Raw genomic sequence first — 22353 nt, 5'->3', positions numbered from 1 at the left:
ATCAGGATACAATTTTAGAAAAAAAGCAGCAATAAGAGACTTTGAGAAAAAAAATGGGAACATTTGGGGAAAACCTTTCTAGAAAGGAAGAATAGAATTATATTAAATCGGAATGGACAAATTACTTCAAGTATAAAACTAATATTGACAGCCAAGATTTTAAAACTCCAACAATATACTACTTACCTGAATACAATTCAAAATAAACACACAAAAACTTTAAACGAAAATGATACAAAAATAGACAGTGGAAACATCATCTGAAGAAATCTGATATTGTTACAATAATATTATGTAAAGTAGGCTTTAAAATAAAAATCAATATTGTAGCACCAGGGGAGTGTATTTTACAATGATAAAAATGCTCAATTTATCAGGGAGATAAAACAATTCTAAAATTCATGCATGAAATAATCTAGAAAATATTTACAGAACTAAAGGAAAAAAATTGATAGTGGATCACCACACATTTTCTAAAAACTAGAAAACAGTTTCTATCTAGCAAGCTTTTAGGGAAACAATTATAGCTGGTCACCTCTTAGGCTTTCTGCTGAAACTCATGACTACTGGGAAGGTTAGATAAGCACCTTTAAGGGGTGTTATTCATACTATGAACATCGTCCTAACCAAGCTGCAGGGCATCTTGGTATGTGAGATAAGTCAACATGGCAGTTTTGCTTCAAGGTGGTATCACTCTTGCCATAATACTGACTGCTACTGTACATTCCTCCCCTCCAAAGTATAAACATTTGGGTGTGCATGTGTGTCTCTACAAGAAATTCAGCTAAATCACCTGCAGGGTGTCACCTCCTCTGAGTATTGTCACAGGTTGAAGTCCCACACAAGTTTGTTCATACTCACTTTTCTTGTTCCCAGTCGGCTAGACACAGAATTAGGCCTTTGAATACAATCTAGTTATCAGCACAAATACCAGGGGCCAGGGAACATGCATAATTACTAACCAAGCAATTCACAACTCAGCCCGTTAGTACCCTGATGTGTGTCTATGTTAGCCCTTCCAGTACAGGAATTTCTGGTGCTGGAGCCCTTGGTACACCAGTCGTCATCCCGTATGATTAAAACTGCTTCTCTTACTGGGTCAGGCACTGAAACAGAACAGGAAAGACGGGACAGGTGTTCTTTGTTTGCTCATGGGTGGCTGGACCTAACATAGCATGCAATTCTGGGCTTAAGAGACTCATTGCCAGAACACTTCCTCTTATAAACAGGCATGCCCTTTATCCAGGGTAGTATTTTGGGCTTCAGTGGAAGCAGGTTGTTTGAATTTCCTCGTAATCGTCCCTTAACTGTTAGACCCATTTTCATAGTCTGAGAGGGTCTTTGTTAATGGTTTCAGTGGAGAAGAAGCATAATATACCAGCAGCAATTGTTGATCATGGGAGAGAATTAAGCTCTAGAAGGGACACAAAGGAAGGGGCTTGGAGGTGGATGGGAAGAAGTCTGGCTTGCTTGACAAGAAGTCTAGAGGACCCTTAAGAACATGGGGATGAGGTAACCAATGACCAATACAAAGAGATAATAATCAATGACCAATAGAAAAGGGCAATCATTCCTGGAGGCACAGAGAGGCCAATGAAAGAATTGCAACCAATTTCAAACTGAGAGGAAGAGGTAATTATGCCCCTGCATGGACTTTGACTCCTGTCTCTCTCACCTCTTCATCATGAGAGGGACCCACTTCCAACTCTCTTTGGTAGTGCTCTAAATTTCTCTTTGTTCTTCTTACATAAAATTTCTCTTCGTTACACTGACCTTGTGCAGGTTACTTCTGCTGTCTGTTCATGCTGCCTGTGCTGCTCCAGTTTCATTCTCAGTTTCCACTCCTTTTTGCTTTCAGTTCCAACCCTGCTGAACTGAACTTTCTAGCTCAGCTGAGTATTTGAACCAGATGAACTGGGTTCAGGAAAATTGGACCCCTGACCCCCAAAACTCCTTTCCACAATGACCAGTATCCTGAAGGGAATGGTTTACTATACTCTGGTTTCCCTGAGATCTGCCTCATACCCTCAGGTGTAGCAGCAACATCCAAAGGCCCAGTGATGCCGCCTAAAGGATACTGAAGGCTGGTGTCTGCTACACTAGCTCTTCAGTCTCTTCAAAAGCTTCTTGCCAATGTGTGTCCCTGTCCCTTTTGTAATAAATCAGTAGTGTTCTCAGTCATTGGGCTAATGCTGTGATAAAAGAGTTATCGCACTCCAATTAGTTAAAAGATCACCAAATATTTGGATTTCTCTTACTGTTGTCAGAGTTGGGAATTGTGGGACATTCTCAATTACTGTACCTGGTATCAAGGAGTTTTACCTGACCCTAAAACTACACTTCAGGCCCTGGGTCCTGAAACTTCTGAGAGCTGATTGCCCATCCCCTTCCCAAAGATGAGCACATACTACTGGATAGCATTCATTAGTTTTTCTCTCCCAATATGACACATACAATTGTTTGGGTGATTTTTTACTTTTTGTTTGATTTTCTACTAGAATATATTATCCAGTACATGGTGCATTCTTCAATACTTTGTCTTCAACATCTAGCAGAGTTACCATAGAAAAAATATTTCTTGAATGAATGAACAGTATTCATGCTCTACTCTACTCATGTTATAAATAACAAAGTAAATAATCAGAACTGCCAAGACAGCAGACATCAGAGTTAGTACTTACACAGTTCATGCAAATGCTGGGGAAGATTCTTTCCCTCATTTCTCAAGAAATGTTAAGCAGAAAGATTTTTCTCACATACCTTGTCATTCATTTAATTTTATATATCTTATTACATAAATTATTTAGAACACTAAAAAGAAATAAAAACTATCTCAAAATGTGTTATCCATGGATAGCTGATTTATCCAGTTTACCTATAAATCAAATCAAAACAGACTCCTAAGCAAAATGCCTGTTATCTATTTTACCTTGAAATCATTCTTAAAATCTATGTAGACATTAATGATTAGTTGAGTATTAAATATGTTCATAATCAATTTCTCCTTCATACATTTTTCTGTTTTCTAATTTCAGGTGCAATGACACTATTAAAAAGAAGCTATTCAGACCAAACTAAGATGGTGGCCGAGTAGCAGCTTCTATGCAGCAGAGTGCAGTGAAAGTGGAGAGAGAAGACTCCAGGCATCTCTGGCTGGTGGGTTTTGCCCAGAGGCTTCCCTTTGGTGACATAGGATGTCAGTGAGAGACTTCTGGACCCCAAGAGAAGGACAGAAGTGGTGGAAAAGTGGCAAGTGGTGGGTACATTTGTTCGATTGGAGGCTGCCCACAGCTGTAACCATTGCAACAGGAAGATTGTAAGAAGGAAAAACTTTACCTATGTGCTATTTTGGTTTTTTGGAATTGGGCACTCGATTGAACTGCCTTGGCAGATCTTGGGCGGGTTGTGAATGACTTTGGGCATTGTCTGGGATCCCAGACTGAGTTGCTGAGCTGGAGGGGAGCTAATATCATTCAGCTGTGGGCTGCCAACACAGCTGCTGTGGGAGAGCTGCCTCTGTGTGTTACAGCACGGGGATTGGCCAGGAGACCTTGGTCAAGTAATTTAGTGGCAGAGCTGCCCAAAGGCAGGGACTGAGATGCTGGGGAAGTGCGGAGATCTAAGTGTTTGGTAGATTAATAGCCTCAGCTCTCAGGGGCATAGAGGGAGTCTGGATTTGGTTCACTGGATAAGCGGGCATCCATGCCAGGAGAGATCCCAGTGATAAGTACTCTCCTTGGAAAGCTTCTGCTTGGGCAAGGTTTATAGTCTGGAGAGTCTTTTAAGTGGGCTGTGGAGACATTTGGGCTCCTAGGCCTGCAGAGTCTGAGAGACCAGCAGAGGCCTCCAGGCTCCATCTTGAACAGCTGTTATTAATATTGTAATCAACATCTCATACCTCAGAAGATCACCTGTTGCCTGGACAATATTCAGCAGGATATATATACTATTTGGTTTTGGGTATTTTTCTTTTTTTTTTTTTTAATTCTTAATTTCAATTTTTTTCCTTGACAACTTTCCCTTTTTGCTCTTTTTTCTCCCTTTTCCCCACTATTCTAGTTTAAATACAATCTTCCATTTTTGCCTTCTTTAACAATTAGAATTTCATTTTTGTCAGTGCTTCTACCCCTATTATCTGTTTTGTTTTGTTTTTTTCCAATTTTATCCCATAAGGGTTTTTGCTTGTTTTGGTTCGATTTATAGTATTTTTGTCTTTACTCTTCATCTGGAGGAGGTGTGGTACTGTGTCTGATCTGGCTGGCAAAGAGCTGTTGACCTCAAGGAACCCCCACAACCCAGTATCCTCAGAGGTTGGGGGTTTTTAAGGTTGGGTCATAGTACCCTACTATACACCTATATTACTCCTGTTTTCTTCTTTTGGTGCCTTTCTTCTTCTTGTCAATATTTTATCCCCCTCTTCTTTCTCTTTTTCCCTTCTCTTTAAAATCTTTTTTCCCTTCTTATTCTGCAATCTTTTTATCCTTCTGGTCCCCTACCAAAAGGACTCATTAAAACTTTAGGCCAGAGGCACAGTAACTTAAAGAGCAAAAAGAAGTGAAAGGATGAAAACAATGAAGGAAATTGTTGAGAAAGTGGAAAATAACCAAAAGGAGATCCAAAAACAGAATCAAATAAGAGATAAACGATATGAGGAATATAGAGAGGATATAGCAGAGCTGAAGGAACTGAAGCACTCAATTAGGGAACTTAAGGATGCAATAGAAATTATCAACAACAGATTAGATCATACAGTAGAAAGAATCTCAGAGGTAGAAGATAAAGCTCTTGAGATTACTCAGATAGTTAAAGAGGCAGAAGAGAGAGAAAGCAGAACATTCACTGACAGAATTATGGGACTCTATGAAGCGTTCAAATATATGTGTTACAGGTATCCCTGAGGGGGAAGAAAAATGCCCCAGAGGAATGGAAGCCATTCTAGAGAACATTATAAAAGAGAAACTTCTCTGAAGAAGACAGGCGCATGGCCTACAGACATATGAAAAAATGCTCATCATCTTTAATCATCAGAGAAATGCAAATCAAAACTACTTTGAGATACTATCTAACTCCAGTAAGATTAGCCCATATCACAAAATCCCATGACCAGAGATGTTGGCATGGATGTGGAGAATAGGGAACACTTCTATTCTGCTGGTGGGAATGCAAATTAATACATTCCTTTTGGAAAGATGTTTGGAGAACACTTAGAGATCTAAAAATAGATCTGCCATTCAATCCTATAATTCCTCTACTGGGTATATACCCAGAAGAACAAAAATCACATTATAACAAAGATATTTGTACCAGAATATTTACTGCAGCCCAATTCATAATTGCTAAGTCATGGAAAAAGCCCAAGTGCCCATCGATCCATGAATGGATTAATAAATTGTGATATAAGTACACCATGGAATATTATGCAGCCTTAAAGAAAGATGGAGACTTTACCTTTTTCATGTTTACATGGATAGTGCTGGAACATATTCTTCTTAATAAAGTATCTCAAGAATGGAAGAAGAGGGGAGGAGACAAGATGGCTGACTGAAGCCAGCTTTCCACAGAGTCTCCCATTCAGAAGGAGAGTTAAAGGACAAAAATTCAGCAAGTAACCTGGTGGATTTGACCTGCACTAAGAGAGAAGGTTGTAGAACACACGTCAACCCTGCTGAGGCGAGCTGCGACCACAAGGATACAAACAAAAGGTACAAAATCCATCACCAAGCGGACGGGAGTCCCCTCCCCCATGAAAACGGCTCAGAGTGCCCCACAAACAACCGGGCAGAGTTCAAAGGTCTTCCCACTACACTCCACGAGAGAGACCCTCTAAAAACTGGACCTACCTCCCCTACTAGGGTGCCACGGCGTCCTCCTGCCAGGCATAAAACTGTATAAACTGTATATAGTCTCTACCTGGAATTCTGAGCTCCCAGCACTCCCCTTCGCTCACACTGAGGTCTGGAGGCCAGTCCCAGTCAGTCGGCAGAGAGGGGACTGCATGGGAGTGGCAGTTCCCTGAGGCACAGTGCAACAGCTGTCTTTTGGTGACAATACAGCCAGGCATAAAACTGTGTAAAGCTGTGTGTGTTCTCTGCCCGCAACCCCAGGCTTCCAGTGCTCTGCTCTCGCTCCAAGGTCTGGAGGCCTGTCCCCCAGGGGTCCAGACTCTGGGTAATTGCTGGAGGGGTGTAGACAGTGCTGGGCTGCAGCCAGTTGGTGCAGACTCTGGGATACGGGAGCGGAGAGAGGACGGTTGGCCGGAGGGGAGCTACACTGGAGCAATGGTTGCCTGAGCCATAAGGCAGCAGCCCTCTTTTGCTAGCAATACGGCTCACTACAGAATATTCTGAAGCCACACCCCCTGCCTCCCTGGGCAACCAGAGACTCTGAGTTTGCCTGAGGCAGCTCCAACTTGCAAACCAGGGAAACTCCCAGGGCGGGGCTGACCCAGAAGTCCGCTTTACTAAACCTAAGATGCACCTGGCTCTCAAGGGATCGTCAGCCTATAAACAATACAAGAGCAAAGACAAGCTGATTTGGAACTCAATTCAGCTTCTCTTCTGCAGGGGAAATGCAGAGTTGTTCTGTTCTGTTCTGTTCTGTCAGTAACATTAATCAGGGGCGAGACTGGACCTGAGTGAAAACCCCTCAACCTTCATCTAGCACCCGAGGTTGTCAGGCCTCACCTCCTCCTGCTGGAGAGAGGAAGAGGGCAGCAGCCTGGCAGACTTCCTTGTGATTCAGGCAGGTATTAACTCCTGGAGGACCGATTCACTACAGGCAACTGGGTCAGCCAACTGCAGGGCTATCAGTGACTGGGTGTGAAGTGGTGGAAGGTGGGGAAGGAGGCAGCAACCTTCCCAGACTGATTTATAGGCTGGGTGGCTTCTCCTGACTCCACACAGCACTGGAGCAAGCCACACCAGAGTAGTCACCAGACCCCTGTGATCCAGTTCCCAGAGACCTCTTAAATTCTCTCACCTGAGACAGGTGCAGACTGAGACAATTGCTTTGGACATTTTTGAACTGAACCAATCACCTGAGGACAAATCAGATGGTGCCCTAGGTGCACGGTGGTAGGAAGGTTTGATTTTTCTTTTCCAATTGTTTGCCGGTGGGGGGTGGGGTGACTTAATTGCTGATATTTCTCCACAGCTGAGAATTCAATCCAAAGTATCTGTTTCACTAGGGTGGAACAGAAACCAGCTGAAAACAAGGCAGAACCATTTAGCCCCACCACACCAGACAGGGCTCCAGTTTCTCAGGCCACAACCCTGTACGGGCCCTCGACAAAGCCCCAGGGGAAAAAAATCAGAGGCAGTAAAACAACCATGGGGCGGAATCAGCAGAAAAACTCTGGTAATATGAATAACCAGAATAGATCAACCCCCACAAGGAAAAATATGGCAGATGCAATTGAAGATCCCATTCATAAACAACTGGCTGAGATGTCAGAAATTGAATTCAGAATTTGGATTGCAGACAAGATTAACAAAGTGGAATTAGGAAATTGAGGAGAAATTCAAAAGTTGTCTCAAGAATTTAACAACTTTAAAGACAAAACCACCAAAGACTTAGACACACTGAAGCAAGAATTTACAGCCCTCAAAGATATGAAAAATACAGTAGAATCCCTCAGTAACAGAATGGAGCAAGCAGAAGAAAGGATTTCTGACATTGAAGATAAAGCCTTTGAATGCTCCCAAACTCTCAAAGAGGAAGAGAAATGGAGAGCAAAAACGAATCACTCTCTCAGAGAGCTCTGGGATAATTCGAAGAAGGCGAATATCTGAATCATAGGAGTTCCAGAAACAGATGAAGTGGCCTCGCTGGGCACAGAGGCCCTTCTGCATGAAATTATGAAAGAGAATTTTCCAGACATGCCTAGAGATTCTGAAATTCAGATAGCGGACAGCTTCAGAACCCCAGCACGACTCAACCCCAATAAGACATCCCCAAGGCTTATCATAATTAACTTCACTAAAGTTAATATGAAGGAGAAAATCCTCAAAGCTGCCAGGAGAAAGAAAACCATTACCTTCAAAGGGAAGAATATTAGAATGACTGCAGATCTCTCTGCTGAAACTTTTCAAGCAAGAAGAGGGTGGTCACCGACTTTTAATCTCCTAAAGCAAAATAACTTTCAACCCGGGATCTTGTATCCAGCAAAACCGAGTTTCATTTATGATGGAGAAATTAAATACTTTAATGACATTCATATGTTGAAGAAATTTGCCATAACCAAACCAGCTCTTCAGGATATTCTCAGACCTATCCTCCATAATGACCAACCCAATCCTATACCACAAAAGTAAACTCACTCATAAACTTCGGATCAAACTCCAATTTCCACACTGGTGAAAGGATTAAAAATGGCCACTGGACTTTTGAAAAACTCGATACCCAAAACTTCACCAGACTTATCAATATTCTCCATTAATGTGAACGGCTTAAACTATCCTCTAAAGAGGCATAGGTTAGCTGACTGGATACAAAAACTCAGGCCAGATATCTGTTGCATACAAGAGTTACATCTTAAACTAAAAGACAAATACAGACTCAGGGTGAAAGGAGGGTCGTCCATATTTCAGGCAAATGGTAATCAGAAAAAAGCAGGTGTTGCAATTGTATTTGCAGATACAATAGGCTTTAAACCAACAAAAGTAAGGAAGGACAAGAATGGTCACTTCATATTTGTTAAAGGTAATACTCACTATGATGAGATCTCAATTATTAATATCTATGCACCCAACCAGAATGCACCTCAATTTATAAGAGAAACTCTAACAGACATGAGTAACTTGATTTCCTCCAGCTCCATAATCGTTGGAGATTTCAACACTCCTTTGGCAGTGTTGGATCGATCCTCCAACAAGAAGCTGAGTAAAGAAATCTTAGACTTAAACCTAACCATCCAACATTTGGATTTAGCAGACATCTACAGAACATTTCATCCCAACAAAACTGAATACACATACTTCTCATCAGCCCATGGAATTTACTCCAAAATCGATCACATCTTAGGTCACAAGTCTAACCTCAGTAAATTTAAAGGAATAGAAATTGTTCCATGCATCTTCTCGGACCACCATGGAATAAAACTTGAGCTGAGTAACAACAGGAATCTGCATACTCATACAAAAACATGGAAGTTCAATAACCTTATGCTGAATGATAGCTGGGTCAGAGATGAGATTAAGAAAGAAGTCACCAACTTTTTGGAACAAAACAACAATGAAGACACGAACTATCAGTACCTCTGGGACAACGCAAAGGCAGTTCTAAGAGGGAAATTTATAGCACTGCAAGCCTTCCTCAAGAGAACGGAAAGAGAGGAAGTTAACATCTTAATGGGACATCTCAAGCAACTGGAAAAGGAAGAATATTCCAACCCCAAACCCAGTAGAAGAAAAAAATAACCAAAATTAGAGCAGAATTAAATGAAATTGAAAACAAAAGAATAATACAACAGATCAATAAATCAAAAAGCTGGGTTTTCGAAAAGGTCAATAAAATAGATAAACCTTTGGCCAACCTAATCAGGAAAAAAAGAGAGTAAAATCTCTAATCTCATCAAACAGAAACAACAAAGACACAATAACAACAGACTCCTCAGAAATCAAAAAAATCCTTAATGAATATTACAAGAAACTTTATTCTCAGAAATATGAAAATCTGAAGGAAATTGACCAATACTTGGAAGCACGTCACCTTCCAAGACTTAGCCACAATCAAGTGGAAATGTTGAACAGGCCCATATCAAGTTCAGAAATAGCATCAACCACACAAAACCTCCCTAAAAAGAAAAGCCCGGGGCCAGATGGTTTCACGTCTGAATTCTACTAAACCTTTAAAGAGGAATTAGTACCTATATTACTCAAGCTGTTCCAAAAGGTAGAAAACGAAGGAAGACTACCCAAAACGTTCTATGAAGCAAAAATCACCCTGATCCCCAAACCAGGGAAAGACCCAACAAGAAAAGAAAATTACAGACCGATGTCACTAATGAATATAGATGCAAAAATATTCAACAAGGTCCTAACAAACAGAATCCAAACACATCTAACAAATTATACATCATGACCAAGTCGGTTTTATCCCAGGATCTCAAGTCTGGTTCAATATACGTAAATCTATAAATGTAATCCAGCACATAAACAAATTAAAAAACAAAGACCATGTGATTCTCTCAATCGATGCAGAAAAAGCTCTTGATAATATCCAGCATCGCTTCATGATCAGAACACTTAAGAAAATTGGTATAGAAAGGACATTTCTTAAACTGATAGTGACCATCTACAGCAAACCCACAGCCAATATCACATTGAATGGAGTTAAATTGGAATCATTTCCACTCAGATCAGGAACCAGACAAGGCTGCCCATTGTCTCCATTGCTTTTTAACATTGTAATGGAAGTTTTAGCCACTGCAATTAGGGAAGAAAAGGAGATCAAGGGTATCCATATAGGGTCAGAAGAGATCAAACTTTCACTCTTCGCAGATGATATGATAGTATATCTGGAAAACTCTAGGGACTCTACTACAAAACTCTTAGAAGTGATCAAGGAATACAGCAGCATCTCAGGTTACAAAATAAACATTCATAAATCGGTAGCCTTTATATATACCAACAACAGTCAAGTTGAAAAAACAGTTAAGGACTCTATCCCATTCACAGTAGTGCCAAAGAAGATGAAATATTTGGGAATTTATCTAACAAAGGACGTGAAAGATCTCTATAAAGAGAATTATGAAACTCTAAGAAAAGAAATAGCTGAAAATATTAACAAATGGAAAAACATACCATGCTCATGGCTGGGAAGAATCAACATAGTTAAAATGTCTATATTACCCAAAGCAATATATAATTTCAATGCAATCCCTATTAAAGCTCCACTGTCATACTTTAAAGATCTGGAAAAAACAATACTTCGTTTTATATGGAATCAGAAAAAAACTCGAAAAGCCAAGACATTACTCAGAAATAAAAACAAAGCAGGAGAAATCATGCTACCAGACCTCAGACTATACTACAAATCAATAGTGATCAAAACAGCATGGTATTGGCACAACAACAGAGAGGTAGATATCTGAAATAGAATAGAGAATCAAGAGATGAATCCAGCTACTTACCGTTATTTAATCTTTGACAAGCCAATTAAAAACATTCAGTGGGGAAAAGATTCCCTATTTAACAAATGGTGCTGGGTGAACTGGCTGGCAACCTGTAAAAGACTGAAAGTGGACCCACACCTTTCACCATTAACTAAGATAGACTCTCACTGGATCAAAGATTTAAACTTAAGATATGAAACTATAAAAATACTAGAGGAGAGTGCAGGGAAAACCCTTGAAGACATCGGGATGGGCGAGTATTTTATGAGGAGGACCACCCGGGCGATTGATGCAGCTTCAAAAATACACTACTGGGACTTGATCAAACTAAAAAGCTTCTGCACAGCCAAGAACACAGTAAGTGAAGCAAGAAAACAGCCCTCAGAATGGGAGAAGATATTTGCAGGTTATGTCTCCAACAAAGGTTTAATAACCAGAATCCACAGAGAAATCAAATGCATTAGCAAGAATAGAACAAGGGATCCCATTGCAGGCTGGGCAAGGGATTTGAAGAGAAACTTCTCTGAAGAAGACAGGCGTGCAGCCTTCAGACATATGAAAAAATGCTCATCATCTTTAATCATCAGAGAAATGCAAATCAAAACTACTTTGAGATACCATCTAACTCCAGTGAGAGTAGCCTATATCACAAAATCCCAAGACCAGAGATGTTGGCATGGAGAAAAGGGAACACTTTTGCACTGCTGGTGGGAATGCAAATTAATACATTCCTTTTGGAAAGAGATATGGAGAACACTTAGAGATCTAAAAATAGATCTGCCATTCAAACCTGTAATTCCTCTACTGGGCATATACCCAGAAGACCAAAAATCACATCATAACAAAGATATTTGTACCAGAATGTTTAGTGCAGCCCAATTCATAATTGCTAAGTCATGGAAGAAGCCCAGGTGCCCATCGATCCACGAATGGATTAATAAATTGTGGTATATGTACGCCATGGAATATTATGCAGCCTTAAAGAAAGATGGAGACTTTACCTCTTTCATGTTTACGTGGATGGAGCTGGAACATATTCTTCTTAGTAAAGTATCTCAAGAATGGAAGAGAAAGTACCCAATGTACTCAGCCCTACTATGAGACTAATTTAGGGTTTTCACATGAAAGCTATAACCCAGTTACAACCTAAGAATAGGGGGAAGGGGGAAAGGGAGGGGAGGGCAGGGGGAGGTGGGTAGAGGGAAGGGGTTGGTGGGATTACACCAGCGGTGCATCTTACAAGGGTATATGTGAAACTTGGTAAATGGTCTGTGAAGCTAGTGAATGATGCCCCATGATCATATCAATGTACACAGCTATGATTTAATAAAAAAAAAAGAATAAATAAATAAATAAAAGTTTAGCAATAAAAAATAAAATGAAGTATAATTAAAAAAAGAAAAAAAAAAGAATGGAAGAAAAAGTATCCAATGTACTCAACCCTACTATGAAACTAATTTATGGCTTTCATATGAAAGCTATAACCCAGTTATAACCAAGGAATATGGGGAAGGGAGAGAGGAAGTGGAGAGGGGAAAGGATGTGCGGAGGTGATTGGTGGGATTACACCTGCGGTGCATCCTACAAGTGTACATGTGAAACTTAGTAAATGTAGAATATAATTGTCTTAACACAACAACTAAGAAAATGCCAGGAAGGCTATTTTAACCAGTGTAATGAAAATGTGTCAAACTGTTTATAAAACCAGTGTATGGTACCCCATGATCACATTAATGTACACAGCTATGATTTAATATTAATTTAAAAAAAAAACTTCCCAAATATCACCAAAGATTTTGACATACTCCTTTCAGAAGGATATCAGTCCCCTGGTCGCCTCAACTCAAATAGGGCTTCTCCAAGGCACATTGTGATGAAACTATCTAAAGTCAGGACAAAAGAAAAGATTTTGCAAGATGCCAGAAGTAAGCACCAACTGACCTACAGGGGCAAATCTATCAGGGTGACCGCAGACTTCTCTAACAAAATTTTTCAAGCCAGAAGACAATGGTCATCTATCTTTAATTTCCTTAAACAGAACAATTTCCAGCCCAGAATTCTATATCCTGCTAAGTTAAGCTTTAAAATTGATGGAGAAATCAAATCTTTTATTGATATGCAAACATTGAGGAAATTTGCCACAACAAGATCAGATTTACAGGAGATACTTTAACCAGTTCTACACACTGACCATCGCAATGGACCTTCAGCAAAGTAAACATCCAAAAGTTAAAGGACATAACCTAGTTTCCACAATGATTCAAAAGACAAAACTAAGAAAGGGACTTTCACAAAATAAGCTGAATAGATCACTACCACACTTATCAATTATCTCAATAAATGTCAATGGCTTGATTTCCCCACTGAAGAGGCATAGATTAGCTAATTGGATTAAAAAACACAAGCCATCCGTTTGCTGTCTGTAGGAAACACATCTTACATCAAAAGACAAATTAAAACTCAGAGTTAAGGGTTGGCAGTCCATTTTTCAGGCAAATGGAATTCAGAAGAAAAGAGGGGTTGCAATCTTATTTTCAGATACATGTGGATTTAAAGCAACCAAAGTCAAAAAAGACAATGATGGTCACTTCATATTGGTCAAGGGAAAATTATAACAAGAAGACATTTCAATTTTAAATATTTATGCACCCAGTTTAAATGCTCCCAGATTTTTAAAACAGACCTTGCTTAGTCTGAGCAATATAATGTCCTATAACACCATAATAACAGGGGACTTAAACACCCCTCTCTCAGAGCTGGACAGATCCTCTAAACAGAAATGAAACAAAGGTATTAGAGATTTAAATGAGACCCTAGAACAACTGTGCTTGATAGACGTATATAGAACACTGCATCCCAAAGATATACATTCTTCTCATCATCCCATGGAACATTCTCCAAAATTGATCATATCCTAGGACACAAAACAAACCTCAACAGAATCAATAGAATTGAAATTCTACCTGGAACTCAACTCCAACAAAAACGTTCAACCTCACACAGAGACCTGGAAGTTAAACAACCTTAAGCTGAATGACACTTGGGTGCAGGAAGAAATAAAAAAAGAAATCATTAACTTCCTTAAGCATAACAACAATGAAGACACAAGCTACCAAAACCTATGGGATACAGCAAAAGCAATCCTGAGATGAAAACTTATCGCTTTAGAAGCTTACATTTGAAAAACAGAAAGAGAACATATCAACAAACTCACAAGCCATCTGATGGAACTGGAAAAGTAAGAAAAATCTAAGCCTAAATCCAGCAGAAGAAAAGAAATATCCAAAATTAAATTAGAGATTAATGACATTGAAAACAAAAGAATCATTCAGAAAAATCAATGAAACAAGGAGTTGGTTTTTTGAAAAAATAAATAAAATAGATAAAACTTTGGCCAGTCTATCTAGAAATAATAAAGTAAAATTTCTAGTAACCTCAATCAGAAATGATAAAGGGTAAATAACAACAGATGCCACAGAGATTATTTGTGCCAAGACATTATCTCTGAATACTACCAGAAACTTTAAATGCCCAGAAATTTGACAATGTGTAGGAAATGGATCAATATTTGGAATCACACCCTCTCCCAGATAAAATAGAACTCCTGAACAGACCAATTTCAAACACTGAGATGAAAGAAACAATAAAAAAACTCCCAAAAACAACAACAACAACAACAAAATGCCCTGGTCTGGATGGCTTCACACCAGAATTCTATCAAACCTTCATAGAAGAGCTTATTATAATACTGCAGAAATTATTCAAAAAGATTGAGGAGGAAGGAATCTTCACCAACACATTCTATGAAGCAAATATCACCCTGATACCAAAAACCAGGAAAAGATCTATCTAAAAAGGAGAATTTCTGACCAATTTCACTAATGAATATAGATGCAAAAATTCTCAACAAAATCTTAGCCAATAGATTAAGCTTATCATCAAAAAAATCATACATCATGATCAAGTAGGTTTTATCCCAGGGATGCAAGGCTGGTTTAATATATGCAAGTCTATAAATGTTATTCACTGTATTAACAGAAGTAAAACCAAGAACTATATAATCCTCTCAATAGATGCAGAAAAGCATTTGATAAAATCCAGCATCCTTTTCTAATTAGAACACTGAGGAGTATAGGCATAGTTGGCATTTCTTAAACTATCAAAGCTATCTATGACAAACCCACAGCTAATATTTTTCTGAATGGAGTAAAACCAAAAGCTTTTCCTCTTAGAACTGGAACCAGACAAGGTTGTCCTCTGTCACCATTACTATTCAACATAGTGCTGGAAGTTCTAGCCAATACAATTAAGCAAGACAAGGAAATAAAGGGCATCCAAATCACAGCAGAGGAGGTCAAACTCTCCCTCTTTGCTGATGACATGATCTTATACTTAGAGAACCCCAAAGACTCAACCACAAGACTCTTGGAAGTCATTAAAAAATACCATAATGTTGGGTGGTTCCTGTGGCTCAAAGGAGTAGGGGTCCAGCCCCATATGTCGGAGGTGGTGGGTTCAAACCCAGCCCTGGCCAAAAACTGGAAAAAAAAATACAGTAATGTTTCAGGATATAAAATCAATGTCCACAAGTCTGTTGCTTTTGTATATGCCAACAATAGCCAAGATGAGAGGTTAATTAAAGACACAACTCCCTTCACCATAGCCCCAAAGAAAATGAAATACTTAAGAATATACCTAACAAAAGAGGTTGAAGGACCTCTATAAAGAAAATTATGAAACCTTAAGAAAGGAAATATCAGAGGACTTTAACAAATGGAAAAACATACCATGCTCACGGTTGGGAAGAATCAACATTGTTAAAATGTCTATACTTCCCAGAGCAATTTACCAATTCAACGCCATCCCTATTAAAATACCAACATCCTATTTTCAAGACTTGGAAAAAATAATTCTGTGTTTTTTATGAAACCAGAAAAAAACCCATATAACTAAGGCAGTTCTTAGTAATAAAAACAAAGCTGGGGCTATCACGATACCAGATTTTAGGTTGAACTACAAGGCCATAGTGGTCAAGACAGCATGGTACTGGCACAAAAATAGAGACATAGACATTTGGAATTGAACAGAAAACCAGGAAATGAAAGCAACAACTTATAGCCGCCTAATCTTTGATAAACCTAACAAGAATGTCCACTGGGGGAAAGACTCCTTATTCAATAAATGGTGCTGAGAGAATTGGATATCCACATGTAAAAGACTGAAACTAGACACATATCTTTCTCCACTCGCAAAAATTGATTCAAAATGGATAAAGGACTTAAATTTAAGGCATAAATTGATAAAAATCCTCAAAGAAAGAATAGGAAAAACACTGAAAGATATTGACCTGGGGAAAGACTTTATGAAGAAGACTGCCATGGCAATAGCAAAAACAGCAACAATAAACAAATTGTATTTAATTAAATTGAAAAGCTTCTGTAAAACCAAGGAGACAACAACCAAAGCAAATACACAAGCTACCCAGTGGGAAAGGATATTTGCATATTTTGAATCAGATAAAAGCTTAGTAACTAGGATCTGTACAGAACTTCAATTAATCCACAAGAAAAAAACCAACAATCCCATACATCAATGGTGAAGAGAGATGAACAGAACCTTCTCTAAAGAATACAGGTGAATGGCCAGCAAACATAAAAAAATGCTCATCATCCCTAATTATTAGAGAAATGCAATTTAAAAACACCCTGAGATTTCATCTAACCCCAGTGAGAATGGCCTATATCACAAAATCTCAAAACTGCAGATGCTGGCGCAGATGTGGAGAAAAAGGAACACTTTTACACTGCTGGTGGGACTGCAAACTAATACAACCTTTTTGGAAGGAAGTATGGAGAAACCTCAAAAACTCAACCTAGACCTCTCATTTGATCTGCAGTTCCATTACTGGGCATCTATCTATCCAGAAGGGGGAAAAAAATCTTTTATTATAAAGATACTTGTACTAGGCTGTTTATTGCAGCCCAATTTACAATCGCTAAAATGTGGAAAGAGTCTAAATGCTCTTCAACCCTGAATGGATCAGTAAGCTGTGTTATATGTACACCATGTAATATTATTCAGCTACTTTAAAAAATGGAGATTTTGCAGCATTTGTACTAACCTGGATGGAGGTGGAACACCTTATCCTCAGTGAAGCATCATAGGAATGGAGAAGTATGCATCCTATGTATTCAACTTTGATATGAGGACAATTAATGACATGATGGAGCATGGGGGAAGGGGCAAGCAGACAGAGAAAAAGGGAGGGGGTGAAGGTAAGGAAAAGAAAAAAAAAAGGAAGAGGAAAGAAAATAGTGACTAATTCTCACATGAATTGGATTCGATTTTGACTAAAGTACATTACTTAAACATTAATTTTTACTTGTTAAAATGTTTAGATACAGGATACTGCGTCCTTATTTATAAGTGAATTAAGTTTGTAATTTCCCCTTTATAATAATAAATTTTTTCTAATTTTAATATCAGGTGTATCCAGATTATGTAGAATGATTTTGAAGTATTTCTTCTTTTTCTATTGTCTATAATGATTTGGCATGATCTATTTTTTGAAATTATCTTTTATCTTTATTTACAAATATTAGTTGTCTTTTCTTTGATACTTTGGGAAAAAAATAAGAAATAGTTAATTGATGACTCCATACTGAACCTCAGAGTCAAAGCATCTATAATAGACATACTCTCATTTAACAATGTGAATGTTACTTTCTTTGTATTACTATTATTATTATTCCTTAATACTTTGTTGCAGCAATTGTCTGTTTTCTTTTCCGAAGGTATTTGTCTTCCTTTGTTCTTTGCAAGGTTTTTGTTTCTAGTACCTATCTTAAACATTGTTATTGTTGTTAAATTTTAAGCCTTTTTAATTTTGTGAAGGCCAAAAATGGAAGCCTAATGAACACATGTATATATGAAAATAAAAAAAATTTTTAAATTTTAAAAAATTCATTAAAAAAAGAAGCTATTCATCATGGAATAGGTATCAATAAAACCAAGTTAACATTGGCAATAATAGCAGTAGAATAAAACATAAAGAAAACATAAATGGGAGGGACGAGGGTGGGGCTTTGGTGTGTGTCACACTTTATGTGGGCAAGACATGATTGCAAGAGGGACATTGCCTAACAATTGCAATCAATGTAACCTGGCTTATTGTACCCTCAATGAATCCCCAACAATTAAAAAAAAAAAAGAAAACATAAATGGATTAAAGGTCACAGACATTACAAACCTATATCCCAAACATCACAAATTAAGTAGTTTATTAATGTTCAAATTAAGAAAAGAAAGTCATAATGCGCACATGGGACAGTGTCAATATATAAAGTACTCACAAAGGCTCTGAAGAAAACAATCAGCAATCACAAGATGAGAAGAAAACAAATGAACAATTCCCTAGAAGTATATGCATTTGGTTAAATAATCGTCTAAAACAGCCTCATGCACTAGTAATCAAATATATGAGAATTCATGATATTTTTGCAGTTAAAATAACAACATTAAATATAGTAACCTTGCTTTCTTTTCTGATTGGAATATTTGGTTATTTTTTCACTATTAAAGTGTTGGCTTACTATTTTCTCAAAGAAAGAGCAGTAAATGGACTATTCTGCAAAAAATTGATCAAATTCCTCCTCAGTGGAATTTTCTTTAAAATACAATTTAAATTCTGTCCTCTCCATTAGTCAACTGGATCTTCAGTTGCCTCCACGCCCTGGACCCCTTCTTGCCTCAGCTCTGCTCATTCCCGCCCGGAATCCCCCCTGCTCTGCCACCTTAATCCTGTGCAGGGTTCAGATTTCATAAGATTTCTTGAATGAATGAATGGTATTCATGCTCTACTGTACTCATATTTTGCTTATTTCTATCAGTGGAAAAATGAAGACAACAGAAATATAAACAATATGATAAATATTAAGTACATTATTACATGTCTGTAATATAAGCTATTATGCATATTTAAATATGGTGATACAAACAGTCTTTCCAATCATAGAAAAAGAAGTAAAATCTAATGTAAGCTATACAGAGGGTGTTATTGTTTACATCATACAATTTTAAATAAACCACCCTTGTAAATTTGGTTAAAACTGGACAGGGGGTGGCGCCTGTGGCTCAAGGAGTAGGGTGCCGGTCCCATATGCTGGAGGTGGCGGGTTCAAACCCAGCCCCGGCCAAGAAAAAAAAAAGAAAAAAAAAAACTGGGCAGGGGTATTAGTTTTTATTTACCATTATCTCTTAGTTATATATATTACAAACTTCATATTTTGTTTAAAAATATGAAAATTTATTTGGAAATCTCACATAGAAAATGGGTTAAGCCTCGCATTTAAAAATGTTCTAGACATTAAGCCATAAGTATGAGAATAAGGCATTTCTGTAAGTTGCCAGAATGTTACTTGGTTTGTATCCTGGGTGGGACCTAAAAATTCACTTTAAAATTCAGCATTTGAAAGATGTCTGGCACTGTAAGTCTGTGTATTTGAATGTGTATGAATATTTCATACTTTGCACAGTTGCTTTCCAGAGTTCAATTTTGTGTTCCTCCGTCTCAGGATTATATTGAGTCTTTTGTATTGGTATTTCTAGTAGAATCTCCACTCAACTCTGATTAGTGCATAGGTTTGCTTCATCTCAAACCATGGTATTTGAAGTGTGTGAAGATTCATTACATTAGTGCTCTGATCCTATCTCCCATGAGTAGGCTCTAGCTGTTTTACACAGAACTCCATCTACTACTTTGATTACTGCTACTACATCAAATACACACCAGGAAAAAAAGAATGTTAGATTTTAAACAGGGATAAGGAATCAATTGTTTAAAGAATTAAAATAGCACATTTAAATGAAGCACCCCTGTTTATCTCTCGCTTTCATGTCCTAATGTCAGATTGATGACAACTTTCTTTGTACTGATTTGTACATCTTTGGATCTTAGAGAATGGCTGACGATCCTTTAGGGAACTCAGGAGAAACACAATGAGACATCTTGTTGTCCATGCTTATTTTCACTGTCATAATCTTTACAGTGGATAGTCTCAAGTGGAGATTTTTCCTCGGGGAGCTGTGTGGGAAGAAATTGCAAGGCAGGAAATCTGACAAAAACACTAGTAAGTGCGATTAAACTCTCATCAAGGAATGAGATTCCTTAAGATGTGCTCAAAACAAGTATGAAAGATTTAGGTGATATTCAATAACACAGTTAAAAACCAACATAAGACTGTGATGCAAGTGAAACATCTTCAAAAATATCTTCAATAAATTATTCTAGAATATCCATTTCTCTTCAAGCTTCTCCAAGTGGTTCTGAGATTCCCCGCTTCTCCCAACACTTTAACTGCTGCATTACCTGCAAAGAGGCCTGCTTTAGTTTGCTGTTTCCTAGAATTAGGATAAATGAGTGAGCCCAGGGATAGATGGCTGAGGTTGTCATTCCAAAAATGAACATGATTTTTTTTCCCGGCATAGTAAAATATGATATTTCTATGGCACAGCCTATAAAATGCAAGATAAAGAGAATGATGAAAGATATCAGCATTTTCATTGCCTTCACATGAGCTTCAGTGCTGGGGTCTCTGAATCCTGTGGCATTCAATTGCATCTTCCCACTGTGTCTCCAAAGGGAAAGGATTAACAGGAAACATGTTATTAAGGATAGTGTAAGGAAGAAGATGACTCCAATATTTAGCAAAAACTGTTGAACAAAGAATTCATTTTTATGCATGTTGAATTGCCAGGTTGTGTTTCTGTTCTTCATTTTATTAAAATTGAAATACTTCATGACTTGCGGAATAGTAACTAACCATGAAATAAGCAAAGATCCCATCAGGAAAGGAAGAATTCTTCTAATTCTCATTTTCAACCAGAGGAATATGTAATGGGAAAAGTTTGCTATCTTCAGGAAATAGAAGATGTTGAGGCTGGTGGCAAAACAGATACTTGATTGATTGACAAGTACCCAAATGTAGCCACTATATTCAATTAGCTTATCAGAGTAATGTGTTCCTGGAGAGAATATACATATAAATCCATCTATTATTATTATCCATATCAGACAAATTCTAGAAATTGAAAAGCCAGTGAGAATAAGGCCAAGCATAGAGAGCTTACTCTTGACACAGTCGTTGCAGTACACAAGTGCAATAAACCCATTCCCTAGAACTCCCAGAATGAACTCAATAATTGCAATAAAAAGGAAAATCCCTTCCACTACACTTAGCATATCTGTCAAACCTTTTACATCTATTTTATATTACCTGTCACAGACTAGGCATATATTGGCTGTTCAGTGGAAGAGTGATTTTCTTCTCTTTCGTGATACAAAGGCTTAAAAGTGCCCCAGGAATGCCTTGTGATGGAATCAGAAATATCTTCATGGACACCCCTCCAATTATATCTATAAAACTTAGCAACTTTAGAAAACATGTGATCAGGCTGAGTGCCTGCCGACAATTTGTTAAGATGCAAATGAAAGTATTTGTTTCAAAGATTTTACTTGTCCTCCTGGGAATATTTTGCATTTATTAAATTGAAATGTAGAGAACAAATGTTTAGCAATTACCTACAGTATACAAAACACAATAGAAATAGAAATTTGACTTCATGTTTTTCAATATCAAATCATCCTCACTTACGTCGTTTATAATCAGAGTTCAGATATATAAATACAAAGTACCATATTGAAGTAACATACAATGTTAGCCAGGTATAGACAACTTACACTGAGTTTAATTTGCACTAACATTTAAGTTCAACTCTGGATATGGTCATCTGCATAAAGTATCATCTTACAAAATTGTTCATGTGGTTTCTATATGCATAGTTATTACACCCATGAATGCAGAAGATTATATTGACTGCTATCAATATGAAAGGCTCGTAGGAATAGTCTCTTCCTTTAACGTTCTCTACTCTGATGGCACCCATTTATTCATTTATTCAATAAGTATTTACTTAATGCTTAATAAACCAATCTCCCTTCAGCTCACTGAGAAAAATCTAGTGAGACAGGTAAACTCTCAGATCTCTGTAATTTATGGAGTTTGCATTCTAATGCAGGAGGCAGGAAATAATCAGGTAAATCAATATATTGATCCAAAAATTAAAAGAGAAATGTAACATTCAGTGATCCTTTATTATGTTTTCAGTACTATGTTAGGTACTATGTTTGTACCTTAGGTACAAACGTTATGGTCATTTCCTCATTTTAATTTCACAAAAAG

At 37.8% G+C, this 22353-nt stretch overlaps 1 protein-coding gene across 1 annotated transcript; it reads right to left on the bottom strand.

The window, feature by feature from the left end:
* Nucleotides 1-20417: 20417 nt before the first annotated feature.
* LOC128561934 (taste receptor type 2 member 10) lies at nucleotides 20418-21353 on the bottom strand. Its single transcript, XM_053556591.1, has one exon. It carries the CDS (start codon nucleotides 21351-21353, stop codon nucleotides 20418-20420), a length of 936 nt encoding a protein of 311 aa, XP_053412566.1.
* Between the last annotated feature and the right edge of the window lie 1000 nt (nucleotides 21354-22353).

The sequence above is a fragment of the Nycticebus coucang genome, chromosome 12, assembly GCF_027406575.1.
Source record: "Nycticebus coucang isolate mNycCou1 chromosome 12, mNycCou1.pri, whole genome shotgun sequence".
Classification (NCBI taxonomy): Eukaryota; Metazoa; Chordata; class Mammalia; order Primates; family Lorisidae; genus Nycticebus; species Nycticebus coucang.
Note: the sequence above shows the minus strand (reverse complement) of the source record. Positions and strands in the feature narration are given on the sequence as shown.

Coding starts and splice junctions, on each gene's coding strand:
- LOC128561934 (XM_053556591.1), bottom strand. CDS start 21,353: ATGCTAAGTGTAGTGGAAGGGATTTTCCTTTTTATTGCAATTATTGAG.